This window comes from Aedes aegypti, chromosome 2, assembly GCF_002204515.2.
Source record: "Aedes aegypti strain LVP_AGWG chromosome 2, AaegL5.0 Primary Assembly, whole genome shotgun sequence".
NCBI classification, from domain to species: Eukaryota; Metazoa; Arthropoda; class Insecta; order Diptera; family Culicidae; genus Aedes; species Aedes aegypti.
The window spans coordinates 356,304,180-356,321,830 of record NC_035108.1 but is presented as its reverse complement, the minus strand read 5'-3'; the positions used below and the strand labels follow the sequence as shown (position 1 = coordinate 356,321,830).

At 39.4% G+C, this 17,651-nt stretch overlaps 1 protein-coding gene across 1 annotated transcript in view; it reads left to right on the top strand.

Moving 5' to 3' along the window:
- The window catches only part of LOC5573386 (neuroendocrine protein 7B2), a 43,287-nt gene extending 30,612 nt beyond the window's left edge, over positions 1-12,675 (top strand). Inside the window, exon 3 of the mRNA XM_001654507.2 lies at positions 10,093-12,675. Within this exon, the coding sequence (XP_001654557.1) occupies positions 10,093-10,164 (72 nt within the window). The 3' untranslated portion in view covers positions 10,165-12,675. The remainder of the gene's footprint in view (positions 1-10,092) is intronic.
- Positions 12,676-17,651: the final 4,976 nt, after the last annotated feature.

Genomic DNA, 17,651 nt, shown 5'->3' with positions numbered 1-17,651 from the left:
TTCCTTAGGGGGTCCAAAATACGACCGTTACCCTATATGTGCGTTTTGTGCCGATTTGCTTTACAGATGCGTGAGTCTGCAGCATTTTCACCAGCTGTCAGTCGTTCCAACTAACGAGTTGGATTCGCTAGCTGGAAGGCAGTCGTGTTCCAACCAGCGAATCCCCGCTGTAGTTGAATATTTAGCGGTGCCGTGTTATTTATGTGACTATGGTAACGAGTGAATTTAGCACCGCCGAAACGTCAGACTAGTGAACTCGAATTCACTAAATTGACTAATTTGACATTTGAGCGGTGCTGAATTCATTGGTTTCCATGGTGACATAAATAACATGGCACCGCTCAAACGTCAACGAAAGAATTCGTGCACTGGTCCATTGTACTCCTCCTGGCTCTGGGTTATCACCAACATATCATCTACGTACAAAAGAATAGAGCTATTTTTACTATCCTTCAGTCGCACATACAAAAAGGGATCAGCATTTGATTGTTTGAATCCAAACCGGCGAAAAACGAAATCAATTTGCTTACTCCACAATCTTGCTGATTGCTGGATGCCAAAAGCTATTCTTCAAACAGCACACTTTTCCGATTTGGTTTCGAGTCCAGTAGGCTCATGCATGAAAATCGTCTCTTCCAATTTACCGTAGAGGTACGCTGTCTTGAAATCTAGATTCTTCACCAGTAAGTCCCGTCGTCCTGTAATAGCTAACAGCAGTCTCAGGTCAACTTGACAGGTGCAAACACTCTATCATAGTCAAAAGTACTGTTGTATCCTCATACCACCAGGTGTTTTATTTTTTTTTATTTTTTTTTATAGTAGGGTACACAAAAGCTTCAAAATCCTGGCCTGTTGTGTGTTGGCACGTTGTGGGACTCACGTTAGGCGTGCTTAACCACTAAAAACTTTCCCTACTGCTCCTGTGCCTCGATCTTCTCCGGAACTACATCAGGCAACGTCATCGGGAGAGGGCTGTGACTTCGTCAATCTCAGCCTCTAGCTGTTCTGCTAGTTCGCTGTTGGAGCTTTATGTTGTCAGAAACGCTGCTCACTATGACATTTCAATTGACGGTTTAGGATCTCGCCGGGGCTTTGGACAGCTTTCTTTGCGACGACGCATACTTCCCTTGGACTTGCCTCTCGCCAGAGCCCTGTTGAACTTGTACTGGACGCTCATGTGCACTTCGTTGCTCTACGACGACTCGTTCTCCACCACTGCTGTTCGAGCTCTCCTGGTTGACCAGTTGGATGCCGAGGTCGGTTGGAGGATGACTTCCGGTTCACTGGCGCCCCGTCGACCCAAACCGGTTTATGCTACTCAGCCTAGTCCCCGACGGTGGACTCCTACTCCGGCTACGCACTGCTTCATGCTTCGATACTGGCCGATGGAGTGCCGAAGACGATCCAGCGATTCCGGTTGGAGGATTTCTTCCGGTTCACTGGCGCTCCGACGACTCAAGCCTGTGATACGCTACGTACTACTCAGAGTAGTCCCCGGCGGTGGATCTACCTACTCCGGCGAAGATTTCCCCGGCGGCGGAAGATCTCCTGAACCGATGCTATTCGGGCAGATGCCGAGGTCGGTACTGCGATTCCGGTGGAGAGAAACTTCCGGTTCACAGGCACCTCGACGATCATTTTCCGGTGCAGCAACGCGATCTACTCAACTAGTCCCCGGCAGTGGACTTAGCCTACTCCGAAGCTGGCCGTGCAGATGTTGAGTTTGGTCCTGCGATTCCAGTGGAAGGGAACTTCCGATTCACAGGCGCCCCGGCGACCATTTGCCGGTGCTGTTTCGCGAATTACTCACCTAGACCCCCGCGGTGGACCTGCAGCCTACTCCGTCTCGACGTTGGTCGACTAAGTGCCAGGGTCGGTTCTGCAATTCCGGTTGGAGGATGACTTCCGGTTTGCGTGCGCCCCGACGACTTATTACCGATACTACGCTACGCCCGCTTTACTCGGTCTAGTCCCCGACGGAGGATCTAGCCTACTCCGATCGCGACTCGGAGCTCTCTGGTTTTCACGCCATCTCCTTTGCAGAAACGACATAATCTGCGTTATCCTCCTGTTCACCGCATTCCAAGTGCTTCCATGCTGGCACATGTTCTGCACGATGTTGTCCGGATTTAGAACGCTTGCGGTTCCTGGCATCATCTCGCTTCGTATATCCCTGAATCGAGGGCAGTCGAATATAACATGCTCCGGTGTCTCCTCAATATTTGCAAGCATATTGGTCTATATGAAGCAGGATCTCCTGGTGGTTTTCCCGGTTTTGTCAGCCATTGTACTCCTCCTTTTTTATTTTTTTTTATAGTAGGGTACACAAAAGCTTCAAAATCCTGGCCTGTTGTGTGTTGGCACGTTGTGGGACTCACGTTAGGCGTGCTTAACCACTAAAAACTTTCCCTACTGCTCCTGTGCCTCGATCTTCTCCGGAACTACATCAGGCAACGTCATCGGGAGAGGGCTGTGACTTCGTCAATCTCAGCCTCTAGCTGTTCTGCTAGTTCGCTGTTGGAGCTTTATGTTGTCAGAAACGCTGCTCACTATGACATTTCAATTGACGGTTTAGGATCTCGCCGGGGCTTTGGACAGCTTTCTTTGCGACGACGCATACTTCCCTTGGACTTGCCTCTCGCCAGAGCCCTGTTGAACTTGTACTGGACGCTCATGTGCACTTCGTTGCTCTACGACGACTCGTTCTCCACCACTGCTGTTCGAGCTCTCCTGGTTGACCAGTTGGATGCCGAGGTCGGTTGGAGGATGACTTCCGGTTCACTGGCGCCCCGTCGACCCAAACCGGTTTATGCTACTCAGCCTAGTCCCCGACGGTGGACTCCTACTCCGGCTACGCACTGCTTCATGCTTCGATACTGGCCGATGGAGTGCCGAAGACGATCCAGCGATTCCGGTTGGAGGATTTCTTCCGGTTCACTGGCGCTCCGACGACTCAAGCCTGTGATACGCTACGTACTACTCAGAGTAGTCCCCGGCGGTGGATCTACCTACTCCGGCGAAGATTTCCCCGGCGGCGGAAGATCTCCTGAACCGATGCTATTCGGGCAGATGCCGAGGTCGGTACTGCGATTCCGGTGGAGAGAAACTTCCGGTTCACAGGCACCTCGACGATCATTTTCCGGTGCAGCAACGCGATCTACTCAACTAGTCCCCGGCAGTGGACTTAGCCTACTCCGAAGCTGGCCGTGCAGATGTTGAGTTTGGTCCTGCGATTCCAGTGGAAGGGAACTTCCGATTCACAGGCGCCCCGGCGACCATTTGCCGGTGCTGTTTCGCGAATTACTCACCTAGACCCCCGCGGTGGACCTGCAGCCTACTCCGTCTCGACGTTGGTCGACTAAGTGCCAGGGTCGGTTCTGCAATTCCGGTTGGAGGATGACTTCCGGTTTGCGTGCGCCCCGACGACTTATTACCGATACTACGCTACGCCCGCTTTACTCGGTCTAGTCCCCGACGGAGGATCTAGCCTACTCCGATCGCGACTCGGAGCTCTCTGGTTTTCACGCCATCTCCTTTGCAGAAACGACATAATCTGCGTTATCCTCCTGTTCACCGCATTCCAAGTGCTTCCATGCTGGCACATGTTCTGCACGATGTTGTCCGGATTTAGAACGCTTGCGGTTCCTGGCATCATCTCGCTTCGTATATCCCTGAATCGAGGGCAGTCGAATATAACATGCTCCGGTGTCTCCTCAATATTTGCAAGCATATTGGTCTATATGAAGCAGGATCTCCTGGTGGTTTTCCCGGTTTTGTCAGCAACACCTGCTTCTGCATTTTCCACCTGTCTGGGAAGCAGCCTTACGCTAGACACTTCTGCAACGTTTTCCTTAATATGTCTGGGAACGCCAAGATTGCTGCCCTTAGCACTACGTTGGGGATACCATCTGGTTCGGGAGCTTCTTTCAGCTTCGATCCTTTCGCAACCGTTATCAGCTCGGTGTTAGACACGTGGATATCGACATTTTCTTCATCTACGTCAGCGTACGGTGTGGGCGGCCACGCGGTGGGAGCATGTGTAGGACAGAGACCATCCACTATAGCCTTCAGTTTGTCGGGGCACATTTCAGCTGGGGTAACTGGGCCTTTGATCTTCACCATCACTACTCGATAGGCGTTGCCCCAGCGATTTGCGTCAGCTTCCCTGCACTACTCCTTGTAGCAGTTCGTTTTACGAGTCGCTATCTCCCGTTTGAACGCGACTTTGGCCAGTCGGTAGGTCACTTTACGCTTTTCCATGCTGGCTTCGGATCTTCAGCGTAACAGCTGCACACGATAACGAAACCCACGTATGTTCGACCTGCGTTCGACCATTCTTGAATAGGGAAACGGCCCATTACTTGGATCGCCGTTGTCTCTGTTCTGTCTGCCGTTGTCTTCATCATCATTACTGCCCTGCCTTCGCCTTCTGATATTTGGGGTATTTGAAGCCACCCGTCGTATGGGCGTTACCATCCTCCGCTTTACATATCATGCACCTAGGTGTCTTCAGACAGTCTCCGACTGCTAAACCGTTACTGGGATTATAAATTCTTTATCTGTTTCAAATATAATGCTTCCAGTTACTTCATAGAACTCATTGACAGATTCACGATCCCTGGGAACGGAATCTTGAAACACATCGAACAGATACTAAACGGCAGTTTCATCTTCATTATCCGGTATCATACCAGCTGAAACGAATCGTACATCTCGACTTACCAACAACTTGTGTGTCTTTGCGTCTATCAGCCGCTAGCCCTTGTGACTCTAGAGACATTCCGATACTTCCGATGTATCGGAACTTTCAGAAATTTCATAAGAATGTTCAATTAGGCAACATTAACGAATTACTGTTAAGAATGTAGAATTTCCTTAGGAAATTGCCTACCTTCAGGCGTATTTCGCGATTCGAGGTGTTTTTAATTGTAAAATAACTCAGAAAGTATATGACTTGCATGATTCAACCTGAGAGAGAGGAGACAGCTCACTGACAACTGGCTTGTTTTCTTGGCTTCTTTGATTTCTTCTTCTCATGTTTGGGTTGTGCACAATGGTTCGGAGAGCACAAACTGGGTCAAAACCATTTTCACATCCCATTTGTTATCGAAAAGATCATAAGATTAAAAAATTTCAATAGCAATTGGAGTCCAATCGACAATATTCAAATATTCAACTATTTTATATGCGATAGCACAGGAAAACAACCTAAATTTTCAATCACATCCAGTTTTTGTTTGGTTAAAATTTGATGGTTTTTCACGTTCTGCCCTTCGAATGTGCGGTTTTCCAGTGACAGTTGATGACAGGTTCCCTTGACTTTTGGGAGCTCGCAATCAAAGCCAGCTGTCTCCTCTCTCTCAGGATTCAAGTAAGTAACGACATTTTCAATATTATCGAACGTTGTTTACACAAGTGATCAATGTTACCCCATATCAGCTAAATCAAAAAATCGTCTAAAACTTTTTATAAACATGCTTAAATCTTTCAAGAAGCAAAATACATAAATACATAGGTGGCGCTGCGATGCATCTTTTTTTTTCGCGTTCAATAGCTTTCACATTTTCGGCAAAGTTTTAGAACGTGAAAACTACGACAAGTAATCGGAGACACAAGAGTTATTCTAGGACTTCAAAATAACCGTCGTGCGGGGTGACATTGTGCCACTTTGAGTGAAGATTTTTACAGCAAATTTAAACCGGAATAATGAAAACAATGTGATGCACTTCAAAAATACTTTATAAATTGCCATGGATTAGGTTTAAGACTCCCGTACTAGCCATGAAATTCATTGAACAGGGCGCTCAATGTCACCGCTAGGCCTAATGTCTCTCCGCACGGCGGTAACTTTTATCATCAAATGAAAGAACAAATATTGACTTCGCAGCACCAAACCGTAATCGCACCTTACAGCTAAAAATATGTTGTGAATTTCAGTTTATTTTCATGCACATATTTGGAGCATCAAAATAAATTGAAATGTCAACGCCAAATCGCTTATTTTTCAATCGAATTCACTTTAAATTTACACGATCATGTAACATTCAAGAATCTTCAGATGAAAAATAAACGTGATGCTGTAACAATAGATGAATTTGATTTACTTTTACTATACTCTTCTGTTTACGCTACATTGAAATTTAAATATTTTTATCTGTGCAGCTCATGAGATGCGAAGCTAATGTCAAAGTCGACGAAACAATGGGACGGCGGCTGTGATTACTCCTGGCGGCTTTAACAGATGTAAATAAACGGCTAAACTGACCTTTTACACACTTAGTCATTATAGACGAACTTCAATGAAATGTTTCTTGCTTTTGCAAGAAATACGGCCTAGACCTGTGCGCCGCCACGCCACGCCGCCGCCGCCGATCAATTTTACGTCACGCCGACGCCGAATGAAGCATCGGCGGCGCGCCATACGCCGATAAGCACTTTGCCGCCGATTTTGTACTTTCACGCCGATAAATAATTCGGCTCGTAAAATTTGATAATTTTATTTAAAAAAAATGCTTTACAAAATAATTCAATGTTGCTTAAGGAATTCCTAGAGGAATTCTTACAGAAATTCATCAAGGCATTGATCAAAGAATACCTCTATGTATTTCTTTGGGAACTTCAGGAATTTATCTATCAACTCCATCTTGAAACCTTCCAGAGATTCTTCAGGGATTTATCCTGGAGCACATACACGGATTTCTTGTTGAACTCCTGCAGAGTTTCCTGTACGAATTGCTTCGGACATTACTTTAGAACTCTTATAAGACCAGCAAATACTCTAAGAATGCTTACACAGATTCCATCAGTAAGCTTTCAATGAATCTCAAAAAAATCCTCGATAAAAATCAATTGATTTTTTCCAGTACATAGTTGCTCCAAGACACTACTCAGGAATCTCTATAGAAGGATTATCAAATATTTCTCAAATAATTGAAGCAAATATTTGCCCAGGAATTATTGCCAAAGAAGTTTTTTCAAAGTTTTCTCTCATATGCTTGTTAATTTCTTCCTATATAATTTCACATATATTTCTAAGGTTCCCCTGGCGTTTCTTATAGAACTGATTTGAAATTTCTTTTCCGGGAAACTGAAGGAATTCTTCTAAATATTCTCTCAAAAATTACTTCAGAGATTTACCCTACAATCTTTTTTTAAAACAATTGTGTTATAACAAATAAAACAGGGGTTTCTTAATAAAAAAAATCTTGTAGGAATACTTCTATAAACCTACAAGAAAAGAACTCTTCCGGGATTGTTTCATATATTTCTGCACTTATTTCTCCAATTATTTGATTAAGAACCACTTCAGAAATTCTGTTAGTAATAACTTCGAACATTGTTATAGGGATTTATCGAGAAATCATTAAAAAGATGTCTTCAAGATTTCTGCCATCAGTCTGGAATTTCTCAAAGGATAACATGGATATAGGATGCCTACATTTCTCAATTGCATTTGTGAGTAGGTAATCCATTGAGAATCACTTTTAAAATTTATTCAGAACATTCTCAATCAAATCACCTAGAGTTTTTCCAGTAATTTTCACGTGGATTTTCTCCATCGACTTCTCTCGGGATACCACTGAAGATACTTCTTCGATTTTATCCGTCAAATGTTCATTCATAAATATTTCCAAGGAAAATACTTCAAAGCTTGTTCTAGGATTCTAGGACTATCTAGTAAATTTTACTCGATTTTCCAATGTACTTTCAAAAATTCCTTTGCAAATTTCAACGAGAATTCTTTCAAAAAATTTCATTCCATAATTTTCTAATGGATTGATAATCTAAATAAGCTACCACTGCTAAAGAAAGTAATTCATTAAACACAACTTGTTTTCCATCAGAAAAATGTAAAACAGTGGTTTCACAAGCTAAAAATACAACTTTTTTTTAAATAAACCCAAACATATTATTTTATACACATTTTTATCGTTCTATCCAAGCGGTTGAATGATAGATTTCTATACTTGTTAATATAGAAAATAATAACAATTTTCTTATGAAATAACATGACAACAAAGTCAATAGCTGGTTCAATTTTGGATTCTCGCTAGAGTTTCGGTTATTTTCCATAGTATATATACTGTATCAATATAGTATTATGAGTGTTTTGCGAAGGCCCAAGCTGTCCGATTTGTTTTTCGCGCGTTCGGAGTGTTTTGTCGGTTCGCTTGGATAGTGTTTTGCGAAGGTCACAGCTGTCCGATTCGTTTTCTGCGCGCTCGGAGTGTTTTTTCGGTTGGCTTCGTTTGCTTGGGTAGTGCTTTGCGAAGGCCCAAGCTGTCCGATTCAGTTTTCGCGCGCTCGGAGTGATTTTTTCAGTTAGCACTTCATTCGCATGCCATCGGAGTGATTATGTATCCCTGCTTATGCGTGTTGACGCTGAGATTGTGACTGTTCAGTCGAGGATGGATTACCAACTGGTGAGCTCGTTTCATGCTTGTAAATGTGTTCGAAAATGATCATAATTCACTTGTTCATGAATTACTCAACATTAATTCTTCAAAAAAAAAAGTGAAACCTTTGTCTTTATCTTAAAGTTTCTCCAAGTAATCTTCTTTTTTTTCAACGGGATATTTATTAAATAATCTTGTTTGTATATTTTTAGAACTGAGCCAGAGATTCATTTAGGAGCTACTCCAAGAACTACTCAAACCATTTTCTAGCGATACTTCAATATACTTTTTTAGGTAATACTACAATAGATCTCAAAGCGTTGCTTTGGGGATACGTCCAAAAACTTTTCTAGGGACTATGCAACGATTTCTTCTAAAATACTAACTTAGGATTCGTCCTAGAACTCCTTCAGTAATACTTACAATGATGCGCACCAGATTTTTTCTTGCATTTCTGAAGGCGTTCCTCCAAAGTTTTCTCCAGAACATCTTCCAAGCAAGTCTTTACTAGCACATATGTTTCTGTAAGAATTTCAATGAGGTCCTTGATTTTTTTAAGGGTTGATTTGAGTAATCTTCAATCATTCGTGCAAGAATTCTTCAAATAGTTTTCCCAAAAGTTCAGCAAAAAAAAATAAAAAAAATTTCTTGACATTTCAATACATAAAGTTTATCGGAAGCCTTTCTTAGGCTAATGGCAATGTCCCCGGCGAGTTCAGGATTTTTTTCTTATATTAGGAAATTTTCATACTTTCCTTGGGTATAAAGTACCATCGAATCAGCCACGCGAAACATCAATACGAAAATGGAAACTTTGGCAAGGAAAACTCTCACTTAACAACTGTGAAAGTGCTTGTATAAAATTAAGCTAGGAAGTAGTATCTTTCCCAGTAGGAACGTAACGCCAGAAAAAAGAAGATAAACTCAAACACTTTGATGTCCAATTTTCTCCACGCCGATGCACGCCGCCGCCGCCGCCGCCGCCGAATCTTGTTAACGGCGTGACGCCGATCACGCCGCCGCCGCCGGTATGAAAATGCTCTCACGCCGCCGCCGATTAAAACTATTTCGGCGCACAGGTCTTATACGGCCCTCTTAGACCGTTCAAATACCATGTTGTTAGTCACTAGAGACGTTTTTTTTTTTTCATCCTTGAGCATAATTCTAATTTACGCCCTATTTACATGATTTCATTGAGTTTGACAGCACCATTGATTGAAATTTTTCAGTACACTGACATTGTACTGTGGATGTCATGATGCACCCTGGTTGTTTCAGCCTAAAAAATTTTACATTTTTAAGATTTTGAAGTTTACATGTACACGACAAACACGTGTCAAATGTACAAATTTTGAATATATTGTCCTACCCACAGTTCTGAATGTGGACGTGCACTGGAAATAAGAAAAACTTAATGTCTTATGGATGCGTCATGTACATTTTTTTAATTTTTATTCCAACAGTGTTACAACATTGTTTTAATTTGATGCCTCAAGGTGTGAAATGAACCACTTTCTATTTATACCAACCATTGTTTCCACAAAAAAATCATTGCAATACATTGTTCGCAAAATAGATTTCATAAAACAAGGCTTTGGTGTACGACTTGAATCCAAAAGTAACTGCCTACTAAAATTTGCAAATGCAATAAGATATTGTAACACATGTTCACTACAATTGTATCTTTTACTTTCAGAGCTCTAATCCGTTCCTGGAGGGCGAGAAGCTTCCCATCGCCGCCAAGAAGGGTTTCAACGTGAAGCACTAAGCCCATGAATTCGCAGTCCCAGCAGCTGAGGGTAGCATAGGGATCCAAAGTCGACAGCATGATCCTAATCATATCGCTACCAACGTCCGGCAGGCACACTGAAAAACGATCAAACCGATGACGAACAACTGGCACACTCTAATCAACGGACTACGGCACAAGTACATCTAGGCAAGCATCTAACGAATTCAACCAAATTTCAATACTATTATGCAAATAGCTGTAAATTCACCAAGATGGAAACATGAGCGCTGCTACTGGCAGTTGATCGCGAGCAGTAGCAATTCGAGAGATGATTAAGAAAAAAAAACCTTAATCTATATTGTCTCAGCACACAAATTCAGTCTGAATAACTTCAAATTTCCACTCAAACTCTCTATACCTCTGACTTCCTCCGAGATTTTATGCACACGCAAAAGAAGCGTACTTGAGCAGTGCAGAAGCTTTTTCTCAGACTGCATTACCAAAAACCAAATCAACAATTATGGATCATTAACTAGGTGTTAGGTAACCGAGGTAGCGTTCAGAAGGTGGTATTTTTTACAATTTTTCGTGATATGTTTACCCAATATATATAAAAAGATAGTTACTCCACGTCATAGCTACAGATTCAGATGATAGAGATAATTGTGTATCATTAGTGACTCTAATATAACCTTATGAAAACTGGACGATCAGCCATACAAAAGTGGAACTGAATCACCATGCTTTTTGTTGAAAAAGAGACATAAGGTCGGCGCAGAAGTCGAACAAAGCCAGTGTGTGTATTTAAGGATGCCTTACGACCCGTAACTTATTTACGGTGAAGGCAGTGCTCGGATCGGAACAGGTGAGGCCCCTATAGTCTGATGTCAGAGGAAAGTGTATGAATTTTAAGTTGAAGGAAAAGGTGTAATTTATGTTGAATATAGACAAAAATCGAAGTGTTGATTGTAGAGGAAGAATCTCGATTGAGGTATAGGGGCCCCATGCTAGCGATTCAAGTAGTATGCGTGTCGAAAGCTTCACGTATAGATGGCAACATCGTGAAAAGATGGTAAAACGAAACTTGCAAAGAAGCTCTCTTTTCGATATGAACTGCAAAGACATATCATGGATAAAAGCTTCGCTTAAGATACAACAAACTGATGTGAGTTACCAGCGTAACGCATATTGAATGTTCGACGCTTTTTGGAAGCTGCTAAAAGGTCTCAGCGTTCGATATCGAGACGATCGCACATGCTTGGAACTATTGTATGATTATATAGATTCCACAGTGCAAATTGACTATTGATGTTTTCGATCTTCAATTAACGAAACAGGTAAAAATGTCGAGCTGTAAAAAGCTTTAAAACGTTTTCAATACAAAACTATAAATATATACAAAATGAGGCATTTATTTTATCAGATATATTTGAATCTATATGTAATGTTTATGAATAATAAGCAACGTTGTTTTTAAAACATAATCAGTATGGAGCATACAACTGCTTCATTTGTACACAGAAAACATTCAAAACACGTAATTCGTTGAAATAACATTCCAAAAACGAAAACCAACAGAGAATAACGACCACAACCAAAAGTCAGCCAAACCAGACTAGAAATTTGACTATAACTTCTTCGCGCGAGTGTGTACGTTTGGGAAGGAAACTCGTCTTTGGTTCGTATTCAAATGGCAACACCATCTTGTAGTTTGGGTCCTCTTAGATGGACCCCGAATCGGACCCAAGACTAGTCGAAAACGTACGGATTATCAAATACTGTTGAAGAACATCATCAACAAATTGACTAAATAAAAAAAGTGTTTCGGATAATAAAACATAATAATGATAAAATCATAGAAACCGAACGACAATATAAAATGTGCAGCCCTAATCAAGCATCAAATGAACATCTTTGCAAACTGAATACCTAAAAACAATCAATCTCATTGCTGCAAAACAAAAAATGTTAAAGCTTAACCAAGTCTCCTTACTCACAAAAAAATGCTTATGAAAATTTCAAAGTGCATCAAAGTTAGAACTTAAACCATACCTTATGAGAGCAGCAACCACATCAGTGTTATAAAGCATCCTATCCCCCTTAGCTTAGTATCCGTAATGACAATTGATTAAGAAAATTTTCCAATCCAGTCCTTGGTTGCCCCCCAAAAATGGAAATTGGTTAACGAATGGGTTGGTTACCAAATGGAGAAAAAGGCATGTAATAATTGTTGAATAGAGCCAAAACCATATGTATTATGCAACTCACAAGTATTCTTATTGGCAACATTATTGCAAACAATCCCGCACATTTGAACAATGTGCTTAGTAGCGACGGTAAACCATTTAATGGAACGTATGTAATGAGATTAAAAAAAACATATATACTATATATTTACTGAAAGTCCCCCTTTGTCATAACGCAGAGTTTTAACTATCAAACAAGTAAATCAAATAAAAGAGGTGAACCATCTCGAATCAAGTATATTATATTCCACCTAAATCTATGCGAAATAAAACAAAATGAATGTAGTATTTCTGCAAACAACACAATTTGGACTTAGTGTGATCCGAAACTTTTTTGTTGGAACTGGACAGAAGTGGTTGTAAAAGGTCATTTAACAAGTGCAGTGCAATTACATGACTCCCATGAACATTGCTGCGGTTTTGAAAGAAATAACTGAGTTAGAATTTTTATTAATCGTTGACGATTATTTTCCTTTTGAGGCTCAAGAATCCATAATTCAATAATCAGAAATCTTCTTCTTCTTGGCAATAACGTCCGCACTGGGACAGAACCTGCATCTCAGCTTAGTGATCTTATTAGCACGTCCACAGTTATTAACTGAGAGCTTTCTTTGCCAAAGTTGCCATTTTCGCATTCGTATATCGCGTGGCAGGTACGATGATACTCTATGCCCAGAGAAGTCAAGGAAATTTCCATTACGAAAAGATCCTTGAACGTCCAGGAATCGCACCCAAACATCTTCAGCATGGCTTTGCTTTGAAGCCGCAGACTCTAACCACTCGGCCAAGAAAGGCCCCCAATCAGCAATCATAATCAACAACAAAAGAAGTTCAAAATGAAAAAAAAAATGTTTTTAAGGATACGTCCACAACAGATATTTTTATGAACATTGTATCGAATTTGACCGAAAAAAAGTGTTCCAGACTCAGAAAATATGTAAAACAATTAGGGCGTCTGTACCAGTGATAGAGGCAATAGTAACGGGTTGAGGAATAAAAAGTCTCCAAAAAATAACGGAAGGTCGTTTTTCATATCTTAATACGTCAAGCTATTCTATTCTATTTCACGTAAAAAATAATCTTGGAATTGTAAAATCATTGAATCTTCTAAAAAATCATTTCCTCCATTACTGGAACATGTTCCAGTAATAGTGGTATTTGCTAATTTGTGTACCTATAATAGTGGTTTACATTGATTTTCCATTGAGACTCACTATTATAGGAACGCTCCACTATTACTGGTGAAAAGGAGCAAAAAAGTTAAGGTTTTTAATTCTCGCGTTCAGTATCATAAGGGCGTAACTGCAGTGATCGATTTCTCTTCATCGATTTTCTCTTTAACTAATAACTTGGCCGTGAAATTGTTGTCGACCACTATCTTCGATTGTGTGTGAAGTTCTCATCGCCCTTCGTCATGCTGCATCCTAAAATGTTATGAAAATTGATTGCATTTCTTGTACGGATTCAAAGAGAAAATCGACGAAGAGAAATCGATCACTGCAGATACGCCTGTATGATACTCAACGCGAGAATTGTTTTCTACTATTTCCTTACTGATTATCCCAGATTTTTTATACACATTCATATTATTTTAACAAGGGCTATGTTGGAAAAATACACATAAAATATTAATTGCCTATAACACGCTTAAAACCACACTATCACTAGTATTGGGACACACACTACCACTGGATTAGCCACCCTACGGTTGTTTTTCTCTTAACCACAAAAAAACCATGTGACTCGATTTTCACCGGGAACACATCAAACAACTTCAAAATGGAAGGGCTGTGATCATACACCTTTTTTTATCATGCACTTTGCAGTGGTTCTCAACGTACGACCTACGAAGAGTCCAAAGATTCTTCGCATATTCGGCCCTTTATTTTTGTAACGTGAAATAAGATCGTGCTGTCACCAACACACCATTCGTTTACCTCGTAAATAATTTGCTGTTATAGTGTTTTAATCTATAATACTGCGTACCGTAATCCGGGGTAACATTGATCATTTTTCTGAATGTTTCTTTAATATTTTGTTTAAATTTGCAAATGTTGCAAATTTTATATTTTTAAAACAAGTACTGCCACCCATACCTCGAGACTATATACTGTATTTTGTTTATTAAAAGATTTAAGCATGTTAAAAAAAATGTTATAGGCCACTTTTTTATTTAGCTGATATGGGGTAACATTGATCACCTATGTAAACAACGTTCGGTAATATTGAAAATGTCGTTACTTACTCAAATCATGGACCCTGAAACCGAATATGAAGGCCAAACGATTACAAGTCATTTACTTTTTGAGTTATTTTAAAATTAAAAACACCTTGAAATACGGAATACGCCTAAAAGTAGGCAATTTCCTAAGGGAATTCTACATTCTTAACAGTAATTCGGTAATGTTGCCTAATTGAGCATACTCATAAAAGTTTTGACAGCGGAATCGTTTTCGGCGATGCAATTTTCAGTAAGAAATACATTTCCTTGTTTATATCGTTCGCTGAACTTATGTGAGGCATGAATCTTCGGTAGTGTCATCCTTAACAATTAAACTAATTGTTTCGAAAAGTTGACAAAATTACGCATAAGGTAAACGCAATTTTGGCAAAAACATTAACTTTTATTAGCTCATGAATATAAGAATGAGAAGAACCATTCAAGATTTGGAATTGTTTTATCAATAAATGATAATACGAACTATTGATGAGATGAGTCATTCCGATCTATATTACCCCGCTGATCAATGATACCCCGGATTACGGTAACACGTTTTTGTCTCAAGCACCAAAATACCACTATTTAATTAATTAAGGGCTGCTGAATCCATTACCGTTTTCAAAAAAATCATAGCACGTCTAGTTTTTGAAATATTGACTGCTAAAATTGCCAAATTTGGCTATTTCAGCCAACTTGCATGCAAGTCTACCGGCTTGTATGGCATTTTATTTGCTTTATTTGCCAAATAATTCAAACTTTATGTGTATAACAACACTTATCAATAAAGTTTATAATATTTTCGATGCTCAAAAGTTATTTTTCGGTGGTTCAGAAAAGTATTGCATTTTGCCATATAAGAGAAACGAAGAATTTTGTATGGAGACTGCAAATTTGTTGAAAAAATTAATTAAATCCTGATTTCATCTTAAAATTTCAACTAAATTATGTCTGAAATGAAAGTTTACGTTCTATTTTACATGCTTGATGGATAAGATCACAAAAAAAATTGTTAAATTAAACCTTAAATTTCATGTGAACATCGATGAAACCAGTGCACTATGGGCCAGGGACGCAATCTGGCGGGACAAAATTAATAACTTGGTAACGAAGGGTTTCCGGCATTTGATGTCTTCGGCAAAAAAATTTGTAACAACGAGGACCATCTACTGACATAAACGGATAGTTCGTAAATCGCCCGCATGAGTGGCGCCACATTCTAACTGTTTACTGTGACGTTCTAGAAACTTGGCATATTCCGCAATAATGTCATTTTAAGGACTGTTCATTTTATAAAGTGGACACTTTGTAAATGCTATAACTTTTTTATTTATTGATAAAATCGTAATCGGTTTTCTGTGCATCATTCAACTATTATTCTACAATGCTATGAAAATGTAAGATCTTAGAAAATGCTTTTGGTTGAAGAGCTATATAGTTTTTCCAAAAACCCCTAAGATAAGCTGTTCATCAAAGTTTAACATTAATTTTCGCAACACAAAAATCCTAATTTTTTTAAACAAATTGTATGTTTGTATCCTTTACTATTCTTCTAAAGGTATAGCTTCAAAAAAATCAATTATATTCCACAATTCTTTGACATTAGGTAACTTTAGTGATTTACCTATTTATGGTTAAATTTGCTGATACACCATCCTTTCACTCCCAGCAAAAGAGAAAAGTAAAAAGCGTGTTCAAAACAAGTTTGGATTACTAAAGAAACTATATTTGTATAAACGAGAGCTAAATCGTGAGTATAAACCACAGTCTTAAGTATAAATTTTACTGTTTAGTGTAGGTTTACTGAAAAGTCTCATACCTTCAAAACCATGTACGCATATTTATCGATCTACAGCAAATTGTAAACGGTTTTCTCCGAATATTTCAATTGGTAATCTCATAATAACATATTATGAAAATAATATGTGGAAAAAAAATCGATTCATTTACAGCAGTGTTGCCAATTTTGATGATTGTCAATGTACTTTGAAAGGTCTTCTAAGAATAAAGCAATTGTGTTTCTATTGTGCTTTAAATGTGACGTGGGGACTAAATAAGTAACTCTATGAAGGCGTAAGTTATTTTTCGTATTAACACTATATTAATTATGACAACCTCCAAAAATCGACCATTTCAAAAGTTGTTCTATATTCGTGTGAAATTTAATTATTTTAGAGAATTTTTATTATCACAACATTGTACAATACTAGTCGAACGCTGTGCAGAAAACCGATTGAAATTTCATTGATAAATTAAAAAGATACAGTATGAACAAGGTGTCCACTTTATAAAATGAACAGTCCTTAATAAAACAAACAACTCTTTCGAAGACGTCAAAATTCCACAGCCTACTGTTTTCGAGTTATCAGCTATAATCAGTGAAAATAACGATTTTTCATCGAATTTGTCACTTTTATCTAAGAATCATGTCATATAATGTATGCTGCCGATAAATATGTAACAAACACAATATCTGCTAAAAAAAGAAATAATACGACGCATAAAAATTGAGAAATAATGAAAAAACTTGAAACATAGAGCAATTTTTGAACCTTAATATCTCCAAAATCGCAAAAAATCGCAAGCTCAAATTTTCAGGCAACATAGGAAACTACTTGATAAAACGAATGTCAAAATTTCAGAGAGGTTTATTTTGGTGTTTTTGAGATTTTTTCATTTCTCTACGGTTTCCTTTTCAATATGCGATAAATATTTTCGTGGCAAATATTTAAGTGTAAGTTTAAGTGCAGTTCGTCTGTTACAGTTTTGAGGCAAATCATCGGAATTTAAGCACATATTTAAGGTTAAGCAATCTAACAGTTCTCAAAGTCGAAGGAATCTCCTAATTGACACCTATGATCTGTATCTTCAGTTTCAAAAAATCCAAGAATCAAGGCTCTTACCGCCTTAAAACAAATTTTGAAACTCAGGACAAGAGATCATGCAATCTATTTTTTTTAGTATTGCTGTTTGCGTTTGACCTGCAAATCCAGGCTAACTGAGCTTCAAATGCGGTAACACAAAGTAACCTAAGGATACTTAGCAACCATGATGCATAT